This window comes from Taudactylus pleione, unplaced genomic scaffold (genome assembly GCF_031769625.1).
Source record: "Taudactylus pleione unplaced genomic scaffold, aTauple2 ptg000100l, whole genome shotgun sequence".
Lineage (NCBI taxonomy): Eukaryota > Metazoa > Chordata > Amphibia > Anura > Myobatrachidae > Taudactylus > Taudactylus pleione.
This window is the reverse complement of record NW_028284502.1, coordinates 10876642-10900381: the sequence shown is the minus strand read 5'-3', so window position 1 is coordinate 10900381 and position 23740 is coordinate 10876642. Positions and strand designations below refer to the sequence as shown.

General features: G+C 39.9%; 1 protein-coding gene across 3 annotated transcripts in view; it reads left to right on the top strand.

The window, feature by feature from the left end:
• MPPED2 (metallophosphoesterase domain containing 2) overlaps nucleotides 1–23740 on the top strand; it is a 170636-nt gene that overhangs the window by 1571 nt on the left and 145325 nt on the right. Inside the window, exons 1-2 of one of the 3 annotated variants that reach the window (XM_088470483.1) lie at nucleotides 156–351; nucleotides 20958–21201. In XM_088470483.1, coding sequence (XP_088326609.1) covers nucleotides 21074–21201 — 128 coding nt within the window. In that variant the 5' untranslated portion in view covers nucleotides 156–351; nucleotides 20958–21073. Of the gene's footprint in view, nucleotides 1–155; nucleotides 541–20957; nucleotides 21202–23740 lie in introns of those variants that run through there. The other 2 variants (XM_088470482.1, XM_088470481.1) reach the window with 2 other exon arrangements.

Genomic DNA, 23740 nt, shown 5'->3' with positions numbered 1-23740 from the left:
CCTGTCATATCCCTGGTGCAGTGAACTAATATTAATGTCTTTCATATAAACCCCCTACTCCCCCCTCCTTCCCTCCGTCTAGCTTTCTGAAGCCTATCCACAGTCTCAGTATTTCACTATGCTGAGCCAAGTGTGTGTCCAAGTCACAGCCTTTGGTCACTGATTGTAATCAATCAATCCCTGAATAAGGGAGAGGGGAGGGGGGGAGAGACAGGGAGTGTGTCAGCCAGAGGAAGAGGAGTGAGAAGAGCCAGGGAGACACTGAGAACCAGCCAGCAGGGAAATCTCATGCCTTCTACAGAGGCGACCATCAGTAATCAGGACCCAGCTCAACATGGACTTTGATGATAGGTAGTGAGCAGCATGCCAGGACACTTTTTCTAGGCCCCCATACTTTGCAAACTCCCAAACCCATTCAGTGTGGAGCTGCAAACATTTCCATGGCAGACCCTTCCATAAAACATCTCATCTCACTATTAGTTTTGAATGTGCATGCCGTATAGCATTATAGATAGGACTATCCGTGGCACCCTGTTGCAGGTAGTTATATATGTTCTGTTCTATGTGTGTGGTATGCTTTATAAAATGTAGACTTGTTTTTGTGTTTTGAGCATATACAGTACATGGAGTTGCCATGTCTAGCTTTCTTATACATCTATAACTGGAATGTATTCATCAATGTAAAGTTTTTTTTTTTTTTACCAATTGTGTTTTTGTTATATGTTGTGCATGAAAAATGACTGAATAATGTTTGCTTGGTTTTCTTTTCCCCTGTGTATGCTTTTCAAGATTTTATTGGTGCTTGCGGTGGTGTGAAAAGTAATTGGCAGTGTTAATATCTAGCCATATGAGGTCTGGATGCTGCAGGGGTAACTGTTTTGGTGGATGTAAGTCTCCTGTCTTCTGCAGAGCTCTAGATTGGGCACCAGAGATGATATGTTAATCTTTTCTTCTTCTTTTTTTTTTTTGAATGCAAAACACTTCCTTTTACTACTGCTGAAGTCCGTCACTCTTTTAGTGCAGTGTCAAACAATTTATTTTTTTGTTTTTAAATTTTTTTTTTTTAAGGCTGATTTGTGTTGTGTAATGTTGGTTTACTTTTGTAGATGTATTATATTGGTTCATTTCTTGGATGGGTGAATTGCAGTGTGGAAGGCAAAATCCCTGCCAAAAATCTGCAGCTAGTGTTTCCCAGGTTCACAATTAAAGTCCTATACACATGATGTGGCACGTTCTGCTACTGCGTAAATTGGTTCATGGACTTTCCAAATGCCTGGAAAATAATGACGTTTTGATTAAAGCCCGTACTTTAAACACACAGTTATTGTAGTGCCCGAAATCTCTCGCCATTTCATATAGTGTCTCAGCAGCTGGCTCGCCTGTTTTAACAGTTCTACATTTCTCTTCCTTTTTTTTTTTTGTTTTTTTTGTTTTTTTTGTTCTACAATGCCTGGTGTCGTACACCTGATCTTGATAGGAAGTCTAGATTTCATATTGTTTTATGTTCTTTTGTAAAATGTGTATCCAATAATATACTGTATGTATGTATGTATATATATCTCATAACCGTTCAAGAGCCATTTATATGTAATATATGCTCAGTGTGTGCTTTTATTAATTACGCTTTAAGAATCTGCTAAAAAGATTTTATTTCTAATTTTCTATACTATTAGATTTGGCAATGATCTGCTTGAATGTGTTTTAGTATTACACATGGGTAATGCAGACAGTGATAAATATCCTTAAAAGGTGTAGGTTTAAAATTTGAACTAAAAAAAAAAAAATCAAGAATTTTTGTGTCTGTTTAGCCCTGTACATATCAGAAAAACATGAGTTTGTTCAGTAACCGATTTTTAGAGTACAATTCGCAATGATGCAAATGAGGGAAAAATGTACATACCCCTATACTGTCCAGTAAAGAAAAGTGTAACTGTGGTTTTCAGATTGAGGCCCTGTTAATACAGTAGTACAATATAATATAACTTTTCTACTTCTTCCTTTTTTTTTTTTTGTTTACTTATTATGTTTTTATAATTTTATGTTTACATACAGCCAAGTCAGTGTTTTTTTGATATCCACTGTAATTGATGTTTATATTTTATTTACTACTCTTTAACATCTGTTAACTTTTTTTCTTTTTTTTTTTTTTGTCTTTTTAATTTTTTTTTATTTTATTTGTTGCTATATCTTTGAAGTGTATCTGTTTTCAGACTTCTATTTCCTTGGCAGTGTTTACCTTTTAAAGGATGGCATAACTATGTAATTGTGCAGAAAGAATATGGATTCCTAGTTGTGAATTAGCATAGCAGTTAGCACAGAGAAGTTTCGAAGCAGGTGTTGCGTTATGTAAAATAACAATTCGGAGGGATATTGAGAAAAACAGCTGTGGAGGGGTTAAAATGGACACTTTTTTTATACGTGACTATACATTTTTTTTATATCTGCAGAGGAGGAGATGCTGTCAGATAGGTTTGGACAAATAAAAAGTTGGACTAGAATAAGAGTGAGTTGGATGGGTCTTTGTCTAGAAAATAAACAATTTGGAAAGCCGATAAAGCTTAAGAACCCTTCCAATGTATTTATGCAGGAACACATTACGTTTCACTGCTGTCTGGTAATGAAAAGCTTAAACAAGGCATAAACCACTTACGCATAATGTGGTAACCAAATGGTTATTCTCTGGAAAATGTCTGGAGAAAGATGTCTGTCTGTAGTTGGATGCTTTAAAGTCTGGAGCTGCCAATAGGCAAAAAAAAGAGAGAATATATTCTAAATTCCCATATTTACTGTTCCTACCTGTGACTAACACAGTACAGCGTATTATTTTAAAAAAAGACTCCAATATGAGTATACAGAGATATTCATTGTATTTTTTATGTAAGAGTAAACTTTTATAACTTCTACCCCCTCAGAACATTTGAAGTCCAGTGCTTTTCTCAGGAGAACTCGGGGTGATGGTGGATGCATATTGCTGTAGTCTATTCTATGTCTGTACTGAGTGGATGTGTGTGATATGAAATACACCTGGTCACTTCAGGAATGACCTAATAATGGATCTAACTGGGTATTGTCATAAGCTGTGGCCTTTATGCTCCCTCTACCCCAAATAACAGTCATTTTTGTAATGGTCCCCCTAAACATGAATATATATTCATAAAGAAAATGTGTGTGCTGGGGTATCCTGGGGTGAGGTCTGTTCTGTAAATTAAAAATCCCTGTCCTTTGTTTTGACAATAAAAAAAAAAAAAATATATATAACATATACTATTCCATGAGGATGGATGATCGATAGAATCACTGTGTACATTTAATATCTGGAATGGGTACATTGCTGAATGCCCGTTTTGAATCCCGTGGATCAATGCACTTATATATTGGAACTTGAGAGCGTGAGCTGTGTATATATATATATATATATATATAAACACACACACACACACATATATATAATGTGTATATATTTATATATATATATATATATATATATATATATATATATATATATACATACACACATTTTTTTTTTTTTTTGCACAAAGTAGCATCACTCCGAATTTCTTAGTTCTTCCACTTTTAGATACAAGAAAGTATTAGATTAGTGTCAGGTCAACTTTGATCCCTTGTCCCAATAAGCGCGAATTACTTTCCTGACTGACGTTGGTCTTCGGATCACTCTATTAATTTGTCAGAGATAATGACTTTAATATTACATTATGTAAATGGTGTATAGACACAGACCTTGCTGTTTGGCCTCTGTTGTCTCGATATGATGTCAGACCTTAGCAAAATAGCAGATTAGAGTTTTGTACAGTATTATAGGTAAAGAACTGTGTAGTGAAAATCCTATAATAGGGAGTGACGTTGGTGGTTAGGGTTACTACTTGGGTGATGTCATTGAGCGCAGTATGTTGGGTTGTTTATAATCTGCTGTAGGGGCACTTTGAGATAATGTTAGTTTAGTGAGAGCTTTCATCCTGCTGCAAAACCGTTTTGTGCTCAGGATAAAAGAACCCTATGTCAGGCCGAGAGAAGTTTTGCATCCTGTATACATATTTTACTTATAGGGTAATAACGTGCGTTTCTTTATGGTGGCTCAAGTTACAGACAAATACCAGGATCCGCAAACAAAACTATTGTTACCCCTGGTACCTTTTTGTGTGTCTTTGGAGAGATCTGTGGGTGGTCCCAGTTCCGTACAATTGTCATTTTGCTCTGTAGAGGTGATATAATTTTTTTTTAATTAAAATAGATTTATAAAATATTTTGCAGTCCGTACTTTTAAACGTATAACTAAATTGCGTGCGTTTGCTACTAAACTCTTTTTAAATTGATAGTCTCACTTTAAGGTTAGGCTTTTGCAGGCCTGCTAGACTGAGAGGGGATAAGGGGTCATCCGCATCTAGCGTCGCAAGAAATTAGTAATCAAAAGGCTACTGTGCAGAGCCATGTGATGGGATACTCTCAGCAGTGTATGGCCCTCTTTATTTTATGTGTATAATGTAGCCTTTGATAGGGAAGTTCTTAAAAATAATATTGTGCTTTGAGGATGTTATCCTCTTATATGGAATATACATTGCCTAGAAAATGACTTGGTTTAATAGTCGGTTTGAGATCTGTTGCTACAAGTTTCTGCATCAGTTGGAAGATTCATAGTCCACCCATTTACGCTTCTCTTTATAGCAGTCGCCATTGTTGCATTGCGCCAGATGCAGACTATTTTATATCCATTTTTCTAGCTTACACATTTATTTAATTTCCTTTTGAAGCTTCCTGCCCGAGCCCTTACCCTCTCCCATAGCTGCATCTTTATATTATGCACGTATAGACTTAAACCACAAGACATACATAATTATAGTGCTAAAGGTCTAGCTTGTCCTGGAGTTGACGCTTCCTCTCATAGAAAAATCTGTCCTTGCTTAACCCCCGTGTACTCCTGTGTACAGTCTGCATCTTTAGTATTTAGCCAGTTCATACATTTCAGTGCACTGGTTGTAGCCTTAAACTCTCATAGGCTACATTAGCTCATCTTCTGTAGGTCCGGCTGGGCTTTGGGTAATGAAGGCTTCTGATCTCTAAACAGGATTTCTGAACCTGGATTGTTAATGTAAAAACTCTCTGCCCAGTATTGTGTAGCATATGGACGGCCGCACCGTATAGAGGTTGTAAAATAATAAAGGAACTGGCCAGTCTTTAACCATCTGTCCCAGAATGGGTTGTTGAAAATGAACCATTAGATCACGTGACACAGACTCCATCTTGATAAACGGCTCTATTGCTTGTTTGTATCGTCAGTTTGTGATATTGATGATAGTAATTGTGTTAGAACATGATTTATAGGTGCAAATAGGACAAACATGCTATAAACAAGTGAATCCTAAAATGGAACTATCATTGAAATTATTGTAATAGCTTTATTACAACAATATAATATATATATATATTATATATTTAATTTGCTCATTATTAAGCATCACAAATGGGGGAGAAAATGTGCTTATCAGAGTTGGTGAGGAGCTTTAATTGGCACATGCTGCTCGAGTCTTTAGAAGTCTGACTAGGCAGCTGCCGGGGTGGGGGGGGTAAATTTTATAGACTATACCACCAGCAACTGACTCATCAGTATTCAGTTTAGGCCTTTATTTATGAACTCTAATTTCTACTTTTTCCATTTGCAGTATTAAATAATAACATTGGAAAAATATGTATTATTTTGCTGTAATAAAATTAATTACTATTTTTATTTTATTTTTTATCATGGCCCCCTTTGGGAATCTGTTGATATAAATAAAGGCCTCTTCACAAATAATGTGTATATAAATTTATTACTCTGGAATATGATTTCCTTCTCGCAGAATCTAAAAATAATTTCTCCAAGTAATTATCTCATTCATTATTTTATTTATTTATTTATTTATTTATTTATTTGATTTTTTTGGGAATGGCTGCTTCTTGAAAAATAATAGTTAAAAAAAAACAAACCTTTTAAATTGTGCAATCAAAGCAAATGGTAAACTGTAATTCTGGAAAAAATTTAAATTTAAATGTCCCGAACGTTATCGATTTTGTTTAAAATGTTAAAATTGTGGAGAATTCTTTGTCATGATACTTGTCGTCATCTCTTATAGTTAATCAGTTTTGTGTATATAATGCATGCATGGGTGTACATAGTGGGGCTCTTGCTGAGTTGTGCCTAAACACATTTTGTTTTCTGCACTGTATGCGTAGTAGAATTGGTCACATCTCGTACCCCTTTTACACTTCCTGCAATAACCCGGGTTATTGCACATGAACGCGCAGCAACTCAGGTTACTGTGCAGTGTGAAAGGGCCAGGTTGAAATAACCCTGGTCGAGTGACCCGGCATTTCAATCCTGGTAACGAGCAGGGTTGAACACTGGTTCAACCCGGCTAGCTGTGCAGTGTGTACGGGTAACCAGGGCGATGCGACCCGGGTCCCGTTCACAGCACAGGCAGAGCTGGCGCTTGGAGATCTAATCTCCAAGTACCGACTCGGCAAGTTATGGCGGTGATGTCTTCGACCCGGCAATAAGCCGGGTCAGGCCGCCAGTCTGAATGGGGTCTCAGCTGGGTCACACCTAGGATGGATGCGTGAACAAAATCCCGGGTGCGACCTGGCTTTGCGATGGGGTATTGGCGGCTGGCGTTGTCTGAGTACAGTACTGGAGTATTATCACACCTTATGAGGGATACAGAGATGAGGAATCATGGTTCTTGTTTTTTAACAAATGTAAAAAACATTAGCGGGCCAGTCGGTTCCCCCGAAAAGGTCATTACTATCACTAGGAATTGCCAGCCAGTGCTGGTGGCACTGTAGCAGGCATTAAAACAGTGTGGGGTACCCCTGCAATTGTGCCAAACCTACCCTAGGCCAGCCATCCAGCCAGCAAAAAAAAAAAATAGTTGTTCCTCCTCCTAGGATAGCCAGTCCCATGCTGATCGCATTAGGGATATTCCTCACACACCTCTGATGTCGGTGTTGGGTTATTCTTTTAAAAATACATTGCGTTTTTCAGCCGCTGCAGGAATTTATGGAAGTCTCCCTATATTTTTAAAGTGGCAATCATTTTAAAGGCTAAGTCAGCTTGGTTTAGCCTTTGAAATTATTTTCGCTTTAAAAATATGGGGAGACTCATAAATCCACTGAAGTTTGCAAGCTATTACATTTAGGCCACAATCTTCACTGGTAAACTACATGTTCCATCATACCAAGGCTGCCTTTTAAAGGCATGTTGGTGCTTGAGGAATTAAGTAGAATTTTTTTACAAAAAAAAATCCTCAAACTGAATTGCAGGCTATATATTCTATATATAATAGGCGAAAAAGTGTGTGTGTGTGTGTGTGTGTGTGTGTCTGTCTGTCTGTCCTATGCACGGCCAGAGTTTTTTACCTAGCTCCACCAAATTTGCCGTGGTGTAGTTTGACCAGGATGAGGTTTTTTGGCTATACAGTATGTGAAGTTCATCAGAGCCATGGAGGTCTACATGGTACCCATCAAGTAGGCCGTGGAGCCTGTTTTGAAAGTCTTGTTTAAGCAGGTTTGCTCAGGATGTCTTCCAGTGCCTAAAACTGCACTGATCTGAAGGCAGAGGCTGATATGTACCAGTGGGGGCAGGCAGCGCTTCAACGGAAGAGCAGTGAGGTGGAGGATCAACTGTTGCACTGCACCTGCACTGACAGTTACTCATTTCTTCCCAGCCCGTTTTTATATGGGGTTGTGTATCCTGACAGTCAGATTCCCGACACTACCAGGTTAGTAAGCTAACGCTAACACTTACGCCTGCCCCTAACCCTTCCTCCCCGATGCTTAACCCTACACCTAACCCTCTCCTAACCACCGATGTTGGGATACTGGAGCTGGGATCCCGACGCTGTTGAGATTCCGGCGACAGTATTTTGACCGTATGCATCCTGCACGCCGGGATGCTGACTACATCCCTTTTGTATGCCATACTGTGCATTATCCAACTGACTTTCTAAAGTTCCAGGAACCAACAGGGATGTCTCTGTACAAACTTAGTTTTGATGGTCGGTGCACTAATCATGCTGGTTAGAAACCTGGATGCTCCAAAGTTTTGCAATGGTTCAAGACTTTGCATATACACACTCAAAGCCCATGTCATGAAGCCACTATCATAACAGGCAGTGGTACAGGAGAGTGTTAATTTCTCGCATCCCATTCATACCAACAGACCTGCCATTTTGTTTCAATTTCCAATCCGACTCTTTTGCAATGACCATCAATAAGGCCCAAGGTCAATCTTTGAAGGTAGCTGGTATTGACCTGCAAACTCCTTGCTTTTCCCATGGGCAGTTGTAGTGGGGGCTTCCAACAGCCTTTTCATTCTGGCTCCTCATGGAAAACAAACATCATTGTTTGTTTAAACCTCAGTGTTGAGGTAAGTGTCTAGATAGGTCCTTTTCAGGGAAAAAACCATGTTGGCAAATAGTGACGTCCATTTCAGGATCAATGGAATGGGGTTATAGGTGAGGACAATGTAAAAAATGAAGGCTGCAGATGTACTTCAAGATCCATTCTTCAACCTGGGCAATGTCAGGTCTCCCAGCTAGTTGCAAATAAACACTATCCCACACAGACCTTCCTTCTCCCAGTTATTTCTATTTTTGTTTGTGAGACTTTTAAAAAAAATCTTTTTATGCCATTTTTTTCATCCTCCTCGGGCCTGTACACATCCATTTGAGTTGGCCGAACTGTGAGCTAGTGTTCCAGGCTAAGCGAGGGTAGAGCATTGCTATTCCGGAGGGGATGTGTGTTCTGTAGTGCTGGGGTGTGGGGAGTTTCTCCAAACTGATGGACTACTTCACTCAATTTTTATATATTGCCTTCCAAACACAGACACTGGCCCTTGAAAAGGGTGATGTCATTTTTATTAGCCAAACTAAATATAATATTAGTATAGAGAGAATATATATAATAATGTTGTGTCTGTTTGTTCCAAGTTGGCACAAAAACTACTGAATCAATTTGCATGAAAACTGCATCATTTTGTAATGGTATCGCCTAGAAATAATCTGTACTTTGTTTCATCTCGATCTGTCAAGTTAAAGCTGAGCAATAGCAAAATTAGTTGACATCATCAATGCAATAGATAGGTGTGGCACCATGCACGCGCCCAGTTAGGGGTGGGGGGGGGGAGTTGCTTTGGGCCTGCGTTCACTTGAATAGGATAGGCTACATAGCAGTCTGTGCACAGGGCACACAGTGACATTGGTGTGAGTGGTGGGTGAATAGGATAGGCTACATAGCAGTCTGTGCACAGGGCACACAGTGACATTGGTGTGAGTGGTGGGTGAATAGGATAGGCTACATAGCAGTCTGTGCACAGGGCACACAGTGACATTGGTGTGAGTGGTGGGTGAATAGGATAGGCTACATAGCAGTCTGTGCACAGGGCACACAGTGACATTGGTGTGAGTGGTGGGTGAATAGGATAGGCTACATAGCAGTCTGTGCACAGGGCACACAGTGACATTGGTGTGAGTGGTGGGTGAATAGGAGAGGTTACATAGCAGTCTGTGCACAGGGCACACAGTGACATTGGTGTGAGTGGTGGGTGAATAGGATAGGCTACATAGCAGTCTGTGCACAGGGCACACAGTGACATTGGTGTGAGTGGTGGGTGAAGGCGCTGCTGCCACCAGTCTGTATAACGCTGCTGGTCATGTCAGCCACTCCCGCGACAGGGCCTCTATGCAAAGCAATACAACTAGAATACCTCAAATAAAAAGAATGTTGGCAGAAGCGATTTCATCGTGGGCGAAGCTGCACGCAGCAGCTAGTGTAATTTTTACAGTTTAATGTCTGTGTACGCTGAAATGAAAGCATTAAATATTAAATAATTGTAGATTAAAAAAAAAATCATACAAACACTGTTTAACAAAATTGAATCAAAATTTTCGAAGCAGCCACATAATGCAGACGTAACTGTCGAACACACTCATGGCATTCCTTCCACAATGGAGATTAAATTTGTTTCGGAAGTTCTTCCCGACACTTGCAGAAGTTCCCTCAAATGTGTTGCTTTTTCACCCTTCTGTCCAGTTCATCCCAAACTAGCTTTATGGGGTTGGAGACTGTGTGGCCATTCCATGATTTGAAGGCTACTGTCATCTTTAGTCCTGACATAGCCTGGAGGTATGCAGTGGATCATTATCTAACTGTAGGATGGACCATTGACCATCTAGGTGTTGATCAGAGGGTATTGCATGGTACTACAGAATGCTGTGGTAGGCCCTTTAGATTCATGGTGCCAGTCACTCTGTGCACGTCGCCAACTCTGGATCTAGCAAAAGAGCCCTTGATCATTACGCTTCCATGTTTGACAATTGATGTCACAGCTCTATTTGCTAAGTGGTGGCTTGTAAAAGACGCCACTTCCTGGCATGTGTAAGCAACAAATTTAAAAGGGGCAATGCTTATAAAAGCTAAACATGGAGTGTTTTGCTATTTAAATGAATTGTCCTTTTAAATCTTCGGTATAAACACATCGGGAAGCGTTGCCATTCACAAGCTGTCGCTTAGTAGCTAAATCCCACAAAACGATGAACTATCCTTTCGCCTACTCAACAGCGTACAAAATTGCTGCGATGCACCAAACATTTCAAATTTTGATTCATTGGTCCATAAGAACTTCAAGTCTTCATGGCCCAGGCAAGCCTCTTTTTGTCATTGCTGCAGAGGAGCTGTAAGTTCTTATACCAATACCATGACAAAGATGTGTTTTTATTTTTATTTTATAACTCTCTCTTTTTTTTGGGGGGGGGGCGCTAAACTTGTTTCCTAAACTCCCGACATTTCAGTCCAGGTTTAGAGAATATCCATGCATAAGCACAGGTGACTTAATACCTCAGTCAATTTGATTTAGCCATCTGGACTCAAGCATGGGTATCCTTAAAACCTGGACTGTAATGTCGGAGTTTGGAAAACTCTGCTCTAGCAGTGTACCGCTTACCTTTTTACTATTTCAGGTCATACTTGCTAATATTCTGGCTGCCTTCTCCAGGAGGGGACAGCCAGGTGGCAAGGGTGCCTAGAATGGCACCCTGCAGCCAGAATCTATGCAGCAGTGCCACCTGGAATGTCCGTAAGACACTTCAGACTGTCACACTGCTGCCGATTGCTCCGGGCATTGCTGTAATCACCGGCTATTGTGGGCCTGCAAATAATGTGTGTATCTATCTATCTATCTATCTATCTATCTATCTATCTATCTATCTCAAAAATGGCCCTCGGCAGAAAAAAGGTTCTCCACCCCTATTTTAGATTAAGTTTTTTTAATTGTAGGGTATGTATTTGCTTCACACATGAGACTTCCTGCCGATAATTCCATTGTAGGATATTGCTGTCAGACTAATTTAGCTGGTAAGTAATGCTGGGTACACACTGGCAGATATATTGGGCGATCAATTGATCGGCCAATATGTTGTGTGTGCGTCCGCCAGCGTGTACCAGCGATATGTCTGTGAACAACGTCATTCACAGACCTATCGTGTGGGCTGTGTTGTACAGCCGATGGCAGATATATTTTCACGTTGTGCTGTGTATATGGGTGGACAGCCGATCGCCCATACACGTTCCGCGGGGAGGGGGGCGCGATGCGACACCCGCCAGATGGAAGATGATGATTGTTCAGTGTGTATGAACAACCATCATCTGCAGATCGACTCATCTGCATATATAGCTTTCTGGTAACCTAATTAGAGGGTATCCTTTAGGATTTATTCCCACTGCCGTTAAAACAGAGTGTGTCTAACGAGCGTTATTTTAACTGTTCACTTATGGAAACTGATCTTAAAATGTAAATCATTGTGCCAAATGGGACCTTACATATTTGCGTTTTTCACTTGCGTTGCAGAATTTTGAACGCTTGTTCCATTTCAGTGACATATGTGAACGCAGCCGAAAACTTCCATTCATCCGTAAACACACATGAAACGCTTCTGTAAACACACTGCAGTTTATCTGCTTTTCTACTTGTGTTTTGACATATGTTACAATAAATACACATTCAGACTGCATAATTTGACAGTTACAAATTAATGGGAATGAGATCAAAGGCAAAAAGAATGTTTGCGCCTCCTCGCTATCCATGTACCCTTGGATAAGAATTCTTGCTGTTAACATGAATAGCACTTTCCGACATTCGTTTTAATTCCCTACTAGTGCGCACAAGACTCATGAAATCAAATGTTTCAGCTTATTTGTGCTTTTTTTGCCTTGTTACTACAGCCTGGAAATTTATATCCAAAACCGCTCAGAACGAGATAATTTTTGCTAGAATCTTTATCTATAATACATGAGCATCGTTGAGCTTTATTTATTTTTTTTCTAGCGTATTTTTAATGGAATTATTTAGAAAATGATGTAAAGAGTGTATGCAGTCATATTGACTAATGTTGAATGGTTATGAATGTCAACATATTTATGTCGATAACTTGGTTCATAAAGTCGAAATTGACAAAATGTTGACCTTATGTATGTCTACATTATAAACCTATCAGCGTTGGGGTTAGGTAATGTTGTCGACGTTAAGATAGTGTTGACAGTGTGAACATCGACATGGATACTCAGTCGCCATTTTTGTGTCAACATACTGACTAACTTGTATACCACACCCATAAAAAGAATATTCTATATATTATAGTTTATTTAACTTGGAAACAGTTTTTTTGTTATTTCATTTATTTTACTTCACATATCTTAATAATTCAAATATAACGTACAGATATTGTATACATGTATTCTGCCGAGGGCTACATAAGTATTCAGTGGAAAAGGAGGAAATACATTGTGGACATAGGAAGGCTGGTCATTTCTAGTAACAGTTTATACTGAGTAGTTACATTTCCATTTGAAAAAATAATAATATATTTCAGGGACAATTGTTGTTGTTGTGTTATTTGATGATTTTTTTAATTTTTTTTTTTTTTAAACCGGATTTGTAAAAACTTTGCGTGTCGTATATGTATCCTTTTAAATACACCTGTCATTTCCAGTGCAGAGCATTGTAGAGCCCTCCAGCAACTATTTTTCTGCCCATAACGTTTTAATTTTATTAGAATATTTGACAAGAGATTACAAGGAGACTGGTATTTTAATATTTGATTTTTGTGTAATCCTTGCATTTAAAACTGTACCTGTTTAATCTTTTGTAAACAGAATTAACAAACATGGATTTGGTCTAAGAGCATTCCAAGGTTCCGGCACGCCTTCAGAAACCTTGCTTGCTTTAATAAAGATTCTTTTTCTAGACAGTGCATGAACAGTATTTGCTTCACTTATTGTTAGCAGATAATATGACTTACCCTTCAATGTTCTCTTAAATTTTACTTTTGGTCTATTATAAATTAATCTGCTGTGGTCCTGTTCTCCTTACCCGTGGAGAGAGCCCCTGCTTCGTTACCTCTCGACTTTTCCCAAAATCAATACTTCATACATACAAATTCTGACTTATTTTTGCCTGATCTAAGTCTCCTACCGTGATTGTAGCACATAGAAATACCTGCGTTGGTACAGAGAAAAGTGTCTTAGAGATAAGAGCCTATTTGTTGATGATTGCGTTAAGGTTATTGGTGTCTGACCGTCATTGGAGCTACATCTGTGTGAATCTTTTTATTTTTATCTGTTCTTAATTGATATACAGGTATATGCAAATATGACTTTATAAGAAATATCTAAGTACATACACTGTATTGATTTTATATGCCAGTTTCCTTCGCTCCTTTAGGAATATGTTTTGTGGTTATGAGAACGCAGCTTATACATTTATATGGAGTCAGGGGCTGTTCTTTGCCTCAGTTAATTACCGTAATTGGTTAGTATCGGATCGGCAGGTTCCATTCACAAAAATGTCTGACTACGATAGGGGAAGGTGACTGGTGTATTTTAATATTCCAAAATACCCCACTAGTGGGTGCATATGATTTTAGTGGGATAAGAATCTGTAGAATCAATAAATATGCCTAGAAATTTTGAGACCCAGAATCCTGTTTTATCATTTGCTAAATTCTTTTTTTTTTTTTTTTTTTGTATAATTTATTTAAAAAAACATTTTGAGATTTCTTTGCAACAGCTTTTTAATCGTTTAACCCAGTGGTTTCCAAACTGGGTGCTTCAGAGCACTTGCAAGGAGGCCACGGCTTTGTGGTCCAGTACCAAATAAAATTATTTTTGGTGACTGTGATAGGCAAAGCCAGTGATAGTGGTTGCTCAACCCTGGCCACCACCACATATCTGTATCGAAGGATGACACGTAAGCACAATTTACTTAATTGAATAATTTTTGCATTTCTCTTTTGGCCTAGAGGTGCTGTGGAAAAAAATGTTGATACTCTAGGGCGCCGTGATTCAAAAATGTTTGGGAACCACTGGTTTGATCTCCTCTCCTAACAAACACTACTACCGATATAGTGTTCACTCTAGGTCCGGCGCCAGGCAGGGCACTCTGTGGCGTGTCTGAATAGGGGCGTGGCCATGAGAAAAGGGGCGTGACTTTAAGACTCCTCCTTTTTGTCACTCCTGGGGGCGTGCCCAGCACTTACGGACATGTCACGCTGCCCCCAAGCGCTGCTGTCTCTGAATAGGACAGAATGCGCCCTGCCCCCCATGGCGGCACCCCGCTAAAATAGCCTGCTGGGTGCCGTCCCCACCTACGGGCCGCAGTGTCCTGCCAGTGGGAATAATGGCGGTGCATCGGTCACCACTGGTGAATGGATGTCGGGCGCGTGTGGACAATTCTTTGCTTCGGGACCTTGTTTTCACCCTTCATTTGTTTAAGGGGAAGATGTATCAAACCATAGAACGAGAAAGTGGATAAGTTGCCCTATAGCAGCCAATCAGCTTCTAAATGTTATCTAGCACAGTTTAAAAAATGACCGTTAAAAGCTGGTTGCTATGGATACTTCTCCACTTTCTTTCTTTGGTTTGATAAAAAAAAATTTTTAACAAGTTTTATTTTGAATTTTTCAACAATATGTGCATAGGCCAAAAAAATATTTGGAATAAACAAAATACAGAATAGCATAGAATCATATAGACACTTATAACAAACTGATCTGAAAAATAGATAAAATATAGAGAAATAAAACTGCTATATATCAAAGCACATATTGAAATAGACTGTAAATAACAAAACCAAACATAAGAAAAGAGTGAGTGGGAATCCTAAAAGTATGTAAGAGAGAAGGAGAAAAGGAAAAAGAAGAAGAATAATGTGTTTGGGTGGGGGGGGGGGGGCAGGATAAGTAGGAAGGAGGCCGAATACGGGTTTGTTACACATTAGAAAAACCTGAATAAAAATCGCCACAGCAAAAATGGAAAAAATAAATAAATTGATAAATGATATAAATAAATTGTAATCGTTAGAGTAGGAGATTCGAAAAGCCTGAGGACAGGTTCCCATGTGGCATGGTGCTATTATATGGGAACCAGTCACAACAAACCATGAGAAACTTGAGAGGTATTGTGGAGATGAGATAATATTTTCTCCATGGCCGCCACATACCAAATTGTATTTATAAGTTGTTGGTGAGAAGGAGGGTCAATACCCTACCAGTGCCTTGCAATTAGACATCGGGCTACATTTAATATATGTGAAGAGAGCTTATCAGCATGTTTGTTAAGGCCCTCAAGTGGACAGCCAAGGAGGAAAGACCAGGGAGACTTACAGTGGTACTTTAAGAACTTCTGATAGGAGACTAGTAACCCCATCCCAGAATTGGGCTATTTTAGAGCACGACCACCATATATGTAAGTAAGTACCAATCTCGCCACAACCTCTCCAACAACAGTCAGAGGCTAAATGATACATTCTGTGCAAACAGGCAGGTACCATCTATAATAAAACTTGTAGGCATTCTCCTTGATTAAAGAGGAAATAGAGGACTTAGATACTCTCTCCCACACCAAAGACCATGTGTCCTCAGCAGGTGGACTCCCTGGATCTTTATCCCACTAATGTTCATGGCTTGGCGTGTCCGGTGGTTTAACATGGAGCAAAAGGTTACAAATTACAGATATGATAACGTTCATGAGAGGATTGCGGAGACACAAAGACTGATGTTAAAGATCTATCAGTTGAATTAAGGGCGAGGCAGTTAATGAAGTGACGAACTTGAATGTGTGCAAAAGTGTTGATAGAAGGTACGCCGAGTTTATTCTGTAAGGAACCCAGAGAGGTGCACCCACCTGGATCGAGGATATCAGACCTAACCGCCCTAACTTCCACACTTAATACATTAAGGAAAAGCGAGAGAGGTTGAAACCCGGGGAGAATGCTGGATTGAACCACATAGGAGTAATGGGGGTGGATAGGAGGTAATGTTGTACTGAAATTTACACTGATCCCAAACGGAGCATGTAAAATAAACTGGTATGAGCGAGCAGACTGGGGTCTGTCAGATGTAGCCAATCCTACAATAGCAAACATAAAGGGGATTTCACACGAATTAGCTTCAACTTCCACCCACCTAGGTGTCTGGGAAGATGCAAACCAGGCTATTGCCTGACTTAGATGGGTAGCGTAGTAATAAAGGTTAACATCAGGAATCCCGTTGCCACCATATGTAGTAGGGCGTTGGAGAGTGAGAAAACTGATACGGGGAGGTTTGGATGTCCATACAAATTGGACAACCCACTAATAAAGCTAATTTAGGGACAACAGGGAGGGTCTGGAAGAGGTAGACTATTCTAGGCATAAATTTCATCTTAACTGCCACTATCCTGCCCAGGAAATTATTAGATCTTGCCATCGGAGGAGGTCCAGTTTAATTGTTTTTAGAATAGGGAGCGCCAGGCAAAGTTATAATTGTGACGCAGGAGATCCAAGGCCATAGGTGAGATATTGTGTGAGAGACTGTTTTAAAAAAGTTGATCTTGTAGCCCGAAAGTGAGCCGTATTTAGCCAAGATCTGATCGAGTTTCAGAAGAGACATATGAGGAGCAGCTGGAGTTAGGAGAACATCATTGGCAAAAAGGGACACTTTTTTTAAAATTTTTCTTTTTTTTTTATATATATTCTGCCTTTCCGAATGAGGTACACTTAATATCCGAGTCAAGGCGGATTTGAGCTGCAAGGGGTTCAATAGCCAAAGCAAAGATCAGGGGACTGAGGCCATTGGTTATAAGAAAAAAGGGACAAGAGAAGATCATTCACGGAGACCATAGCTGAAGGGGTAGAGTATAGGGCCTGGATGCCTTGGAGAAAATCACCACCTAAGCCAAAGGCCCTCAATGTTTGGAGCATGAAGGGCCAGCATATCCGGTCAAAGGCCTTCTCAGCGTCTAGGGAAAGCACCAGGGCTGGAGTGTGGGCAGAGTTGATGGAGTGAATGAGATCAATAACTCGCCTGGTATTGTCCCTGGCCTGTCTCCCCGATAAAGCCAACTTGATCATTATGGACCAAGCTGGGCAATACTGAGTTCAGGTGGTTGACAAGTATTTTTGCATAACTCTTAACATCAGTGTTCAACAGCGAGATGGGTCTGTAATGAGCACAATTGGAGTGGTCTTTTCCCTCTTTGGGAATAACAATAATCCTAGCCTCAAGAGCCTCCTTGGAGAAAGAACCTCCGGACATCACGCCGCTAAACACCTCAGCAAGATAGGGGGAAAGTTAGGAGTTAAAAGACTTTTATAATAAGTGGCCATAAAGCTGTCTAGGCCAGGGGCTTTATTGGCCTTAAGTTTCTTGATCACTTGCGAGATCTCCTGCGCCTCAATTCCAACACTTAAGTATTCAAGGGCTGAGGAGGATTATTTAGGTAGATGACAGCTGGTTAAAAAGGTTTGTATAGAGTCCACAACAGGGAGAGAGCTACCCGAGGAAGACGAAAGGTTATACAGTTTTTAGTATAAAATTTACCAAACTACTCCAGTGATACTGTACGTGAGTGATCCCTGACCGATTCGCCTGAGTGAGCTTTAATCATCAGAACATTGTTCTGTGAGAGTTTAGATCGTAATCTAGATGCCAGATCCTGTAATTTTTAAACCTGTGCATTATTCCAGCAGAGTTTTTTTTTTTTTTTTTTCCCTTCCCATTGGATATGACACAGAACTGATCTGCCCAGTATTGCTTAATAGAGTCAGCTGTATCTGGAAATCAGCTCCGTCATATCTGAGGATAGATAAATATCTGACTGGATTAAAGAGTATTATGCTGAGAAGAAAAAAAGAAACAAAAAACATAATGTAGCTAGAAAGTTAAAGGAATCCGTGTAGTGAATCATGAAATTGTACAAGTCAATAAAGTTATGTGATGGTGGAAAACCGCTTTAGTTGTATCTATGGCTAGCTACGCACTAGTTACTTGTTACTTTGCAAAGTTGTTGACTATATCCCTTGAACTCCCGGGCAAGCGATATACAGATGCGCCCTGTTACATCGTGGCTGATCGCACCACAAATGTGCGCACGCATCATGCCATGCTACGGTACACTATCGCGCGGTCACTTCGATGGCACCATGCATTCCTATGGAGGTGCGTGCGTATATATCCACTCGCGGATGCGCGTCTCGCGCTATGCATGTTGTGATTTGACGCACCAGCAGCAAGTATATAGCTGGGCATATCTATAGTGCATACACACTGTGCAATCTAAGAAACGGCCGAACAAAATATCTTGCATCGTTTGGTTACATCGTTAACTATATAATATAACCATATCGTCTGGTAGTGCGTACACACTGCAGATCTTCGGGGAATCGTTAACGAGAGTGACAGATCTTCCTGCATGTACAAAAGATCTGGAGATGCGATGAATGACGCCACGGGAGCGCGCATAGTGCGTACACAGTTGACGATTTCATCGATTTGACGTTCAGATTCGTAGGAATCGGCCAAATCGTTCAAAATAACGTCTAATTTAGGGGTCAGGGAACTTTTTTACCTTTTACCCCAAAATATATGTAGATACGCCGACGTTACCCCCTTGATTTGAAAGGAAGGAAATCCTATAGTAGTGCCCCCATAGTTATGCCCCTGTAGCAGTGCCCTCATAGTTGTGCCCTCATAGTTATGCCCCCATAGTTATGCCCCTGTATCAGTGCCCCCATATAATGTCCCTGTATCAGTGCCCCCATATAATGTCCCTGTAGTAGTTTTATTTTTTATACAATCGGCACTACAGTGGCATAACTATGGGGGCACTGTAACTGGGGCATTATATGGGGGATATGATGCCCCTGTAGCAGTGCCCCCATAGTTACGCCACTGTAGTGCCGATTGTATAAAAAATAAACACTTACCTTAATCCCCGCTCCTGCATCTGCCGCCGTCCTGTCCGCCCGGCTGCTCCTTGGAACTATGGGAGAGACGTCATGACATCTCTCCCATAGTGCGCATGGAGAGAGCCGGAAGCTGGAGTTCAGAAGAGCACTCCAGCCTCCGGCTAGCACGGCGCTGCAGGGAAGGAGCCGGCGCCCGCTGGTAATAACAACTCAGAGGGCGTCCAGCTTAGAGCCTCCCTGCGGTGCCGGGCTGGAAGTCACTGACGCAGGGTGCAGCGTGTGCGTCGCTGCACCTGGCGCCAGTGACCTCCATTCCTGGGAGTAATGGACGGACAGCCGGGCATGCAATGATTCATATGCATGCCCGGCTGTCCGTCCATTACCCCCAGGAATTTCAGTTTTACCCCATGTGGGGTAATTTACCCCTGTTCCCCGACCACTGGTCTTGGTGTGCCTTGTCGCTTCTGTAGTAATTATAAAAATATGATTGTACAGCCTATGACAAAAAACCCTGTTCTGTTGCAGTTACATGGCAGAACTTCCCATATTGTGTACGTTTTAGTCATTTTCAAGTTCATTATCGCTTTGCGTAGGGTATATAATCAACTTAACATTTTTCTGGTTATAGTGTCTATAAGATTAATATATGTAATGTTAATTTACAGTTTAGCTAAAAGATAAGTTAGAATAATATTTCCCAGTACACAATTTCCAAAAACTCAGCGCCTCAGTTTGCCTAATTATTATTGCCACCCCCTGGTCTCAGTTTTCACACTTCTACAATATACCTAATAATTTATATCCGATATCTTCTCTTATTTTGACGCTCTGCTTTTACAGAGATATCTTTTAATTTTTCCAAGCAGTCAGCTGATCCATGAAAAATATGTAATGTGGAATAATTGACTTGATAAATGTCATCTTTGTGATGATTACCCAGTTCAGAGGCAGGCGGATTGCACATGAATAAAAACATTTGACCTTTTTGTGCGACTGGTAATTGGACTGATGGCAGTTGGGCTTTATCTCTTATGTCTCAATATCTGTAATTAGAGCTGCGTGTTTGGGATGACGATGAATTCAAAATGTGCATCGTGCTTATAAATATCATCAAGTGCTGCGTTCAACTTTATTTTTTTCTAATGTAATACTTCAAAGTGGAACAGTCACTTGGACACTGGAGGCTGGCAGTCTATGATACGTGAGGTTTTTGTATGATATAACAACCATTTATATAGATCTGTTATATAATAGTCTTCATTCTAGCACCTGCCACAACCCGTGCAGTTCTTCTTTCCTTCCTGGGGGGTGTCGCTCTCTGATCTGGTGCTTTCAGCGCACTCTGGTCTGTATCTCAGCAGTTTGTTGCATCAGATGAGTGTGCTAGAAGCACCAGAGCAGAGAGCGACACCCCAGGCAGGAAAGAGGAACTGCGCGGGTTGTGGCAGGTGCAGGGTTCTAGAATGAACATTAATGCAGTTTTGCATATCATGACAAAATGTTAGATGTGGAACCTCAATGGGAAGGGAGAAGGCAGCGTGCATGGGCTGGGTGTCTAGCACATAATCACTGGTTTCCATTTTACATTATTACCATTCTAGGTATTGCTTAGTAATATGTTGGCAGATTAATGTAACACTATCAGGATAAATATAGTCCATAACATTTTTTTTTTCCGGCACCCACGCAGGCAACCCCAGTGTTAATGAACGTATCTCCGGGGCTCGCAGTTGGCGGACACATGATGCTCACTCCCCTCCTCTGTTCCTGTACACTGTGAATTGCTCATGTCTATAAGGAGGAAGGATGGCTCATGGAATTCCCTCGCAAGGCAAAGTGACAGTGACGGTGGACGAATACAGTTCCAATCCCACCCAGGCCTTCACGCATTACAACATTAACCAAAGCAGATTCCAGCCCCCTCATGTTCACATGTAAGTATATACGTTTAGCTGTTTTTTTTGTTTTTTTTTGCCAGTACCCAGAGTTCAAATATGGATTGGTTTTATTAAACTAACAAAAAACAAACATTTTTAGACTTTAAAATCTTGTGTTATGTGGGTTCTGTTCAAAATCCTTTTTTTTTTTTTTTTTTATAACTAAATGAGGTGATATAATAGACAGAGTTGTGCCTACATTGAGCTCTTCTCACTCTTCTAGTCCTTTTAGTCTCCTGCAGAATGTTGGCGCAGGTCAGTAATGGGCAAACCGTTTTTGGAATTTTGGTGCAGGTCAATAATGAGGGAACAGTTTTTGGAATGTTGGCACAGGTCCGTAATGGTGGACCAGCAAAATCTCTCACAGCTGAAAATGCCCAAACTCTTCCTGACACCTGGGACTGGCCCCCTTCTTGCCCTGCTGACACACATGTCTGAATTGATGATGTGTATCTCATTGGTAGATCTAATATTGCTTAAAAAAATATATAATATAATATATATTTATATATATATATGTGTGTGTGTGTGTGTATGTAAGAGGGGCCCACATATACATACATACATACATACATACATACATACATACACCAATAGCCCGGCACACACATTCAGGGTATATGTCACTTGCTAAGGTGCCCTTCCAGAGTCAGCAAACTCCAAATAACGGGGAAACCTCGAAACATTGGAATAATAAAGGACCTTTTTACTGATGGAAGTCTAATGAGTGCCATCCTGCGGGATCGTAGTATGTGTGTGTGTGTGTGTATATTATATATATATATATATATATATATATATATATATATATATATATATATTTTTTTTTTATTATAAGCACTTTTTCCTTACCTTATAACTTTTTGTCATGTACAGTATGTCTGTATTAAAGTCCCTAACAAGCCAACTTCATTATGGTTATTTTAATCTTCATTTGGGTGATGTATTTGGATAAATGTTTAGGAGTGATCTTGTATTGGAGTATTGTGAAGCTTTAAACATTGAAAACATAAAACCGGTATGTAGGCTAATAAAAATAGCAGGGTTGATATGCTTTTGGGGTCAAGGTTGTAGAGCTAATAATAATGTTAATGATATAAATTTATACTTACAGTGATGTTATGCAATTTGTGACCTATAGTACACTGGAAACATGTAGATCCTTAAAGTTGTACAGTTAATTCAATCATGCTTTGCAAAAAAAAAAAAAAGCCAAACATTAATACACGTTTTCCAGATGAAAAGAAAATCAAAATAATCCTTCACAGGATGTTGTAGGGAAACCTATTGAGGATAAAACCAGCATAATATTAAATATTAAAATTGTGAACATTAATACAGTTTAAACTGGTAATGATCTATGCAGTTGTGTGTTTGTGGTCTGGAACACTATCATTAACCTTTCCTGTAACCGCCGATGATTTGTAGATCCAGCATAGATTTGCTGCAAGAGAGTTTAGCGGTCAACTTGTCACTGAAGTGAAGGGTCACCGGCCCATGTGGTTATGTCAGAAATCCAGCTGCTGGGCCGGTGTTTGATCATTATATTTGCACAGTAGCATATTTCGGAGAGAACCTCTGGAGGTGGTCAGGCTCAGTGGTGATTTGAGGAAGTAGTACGGTATTTAATACATGATGAGACAGGTTGATCCCATGATCTCCCAGTGGATGCGATGGAGGTTAAAAGAATTCTGTAATGTTCAAATGATAGAGATGAGCAAATCACCCGTGGGTTCATGATATTGGACTAACCGTTCCATTGTTGCAAAATCATTTTGTCTGTTTGTTTTAAGAGATCTTTACGTCTACACTCTGCACTGGTTCTGTTGTCATCCAGCCCTGTTCGTCCCATGAAATTACAATTATTGTATGTAATGCTGCTGTGAGGCGTGGTAAACCAAAGCTCAAATATTGTATCAATTCAATCTGGTCCTTTGTTAAACGGAATGTTCCACCGAAATCGTGCAAAATTAAGCTGCGAATTTGCACATTGCTGTTGGTCATGAAGTGTCTTGGTGATGTCACTAGTTCCTGACTGCACTCACATAGGAGACAAGTGCACTTTTAAGCATATGTCCAACTATAGCTTGAGTAAAACATGACCATGCTTAGCTCTGGTATTTTGTCTCCCTGAATACACCAAAGGTCCAGTGCTGCTATTAAGGTCTAAATGGAAACATCGGGTGATTTTGTTGATGTCACTCTTCCAGTAAAATTATTACAAAGTTCCTGGGGTGGGGCCTCTATAATAGGAGAGCAAGGGCACTATCTGTGTGTGCTGTTCGATTGGTATCATTTACAAAAAAAAAAAAAAAAAATTTCTTCGGATTAAAAAAAATAATAATATTAAAAAAATAAGTGTGTGTGTATATATGTATCATATTTTTTTTTTTTTTTTTTTTAATGAATAGAGATTTATTAAAAAAAATGTAATTACATTTTTTTTATATTTTTACGTGCATTTTTTTTAATATTTTTACGTGCAGCAGAAGGACGGGGAGGGCACGCATAAAACACCGGATGCAGGAATACAAAT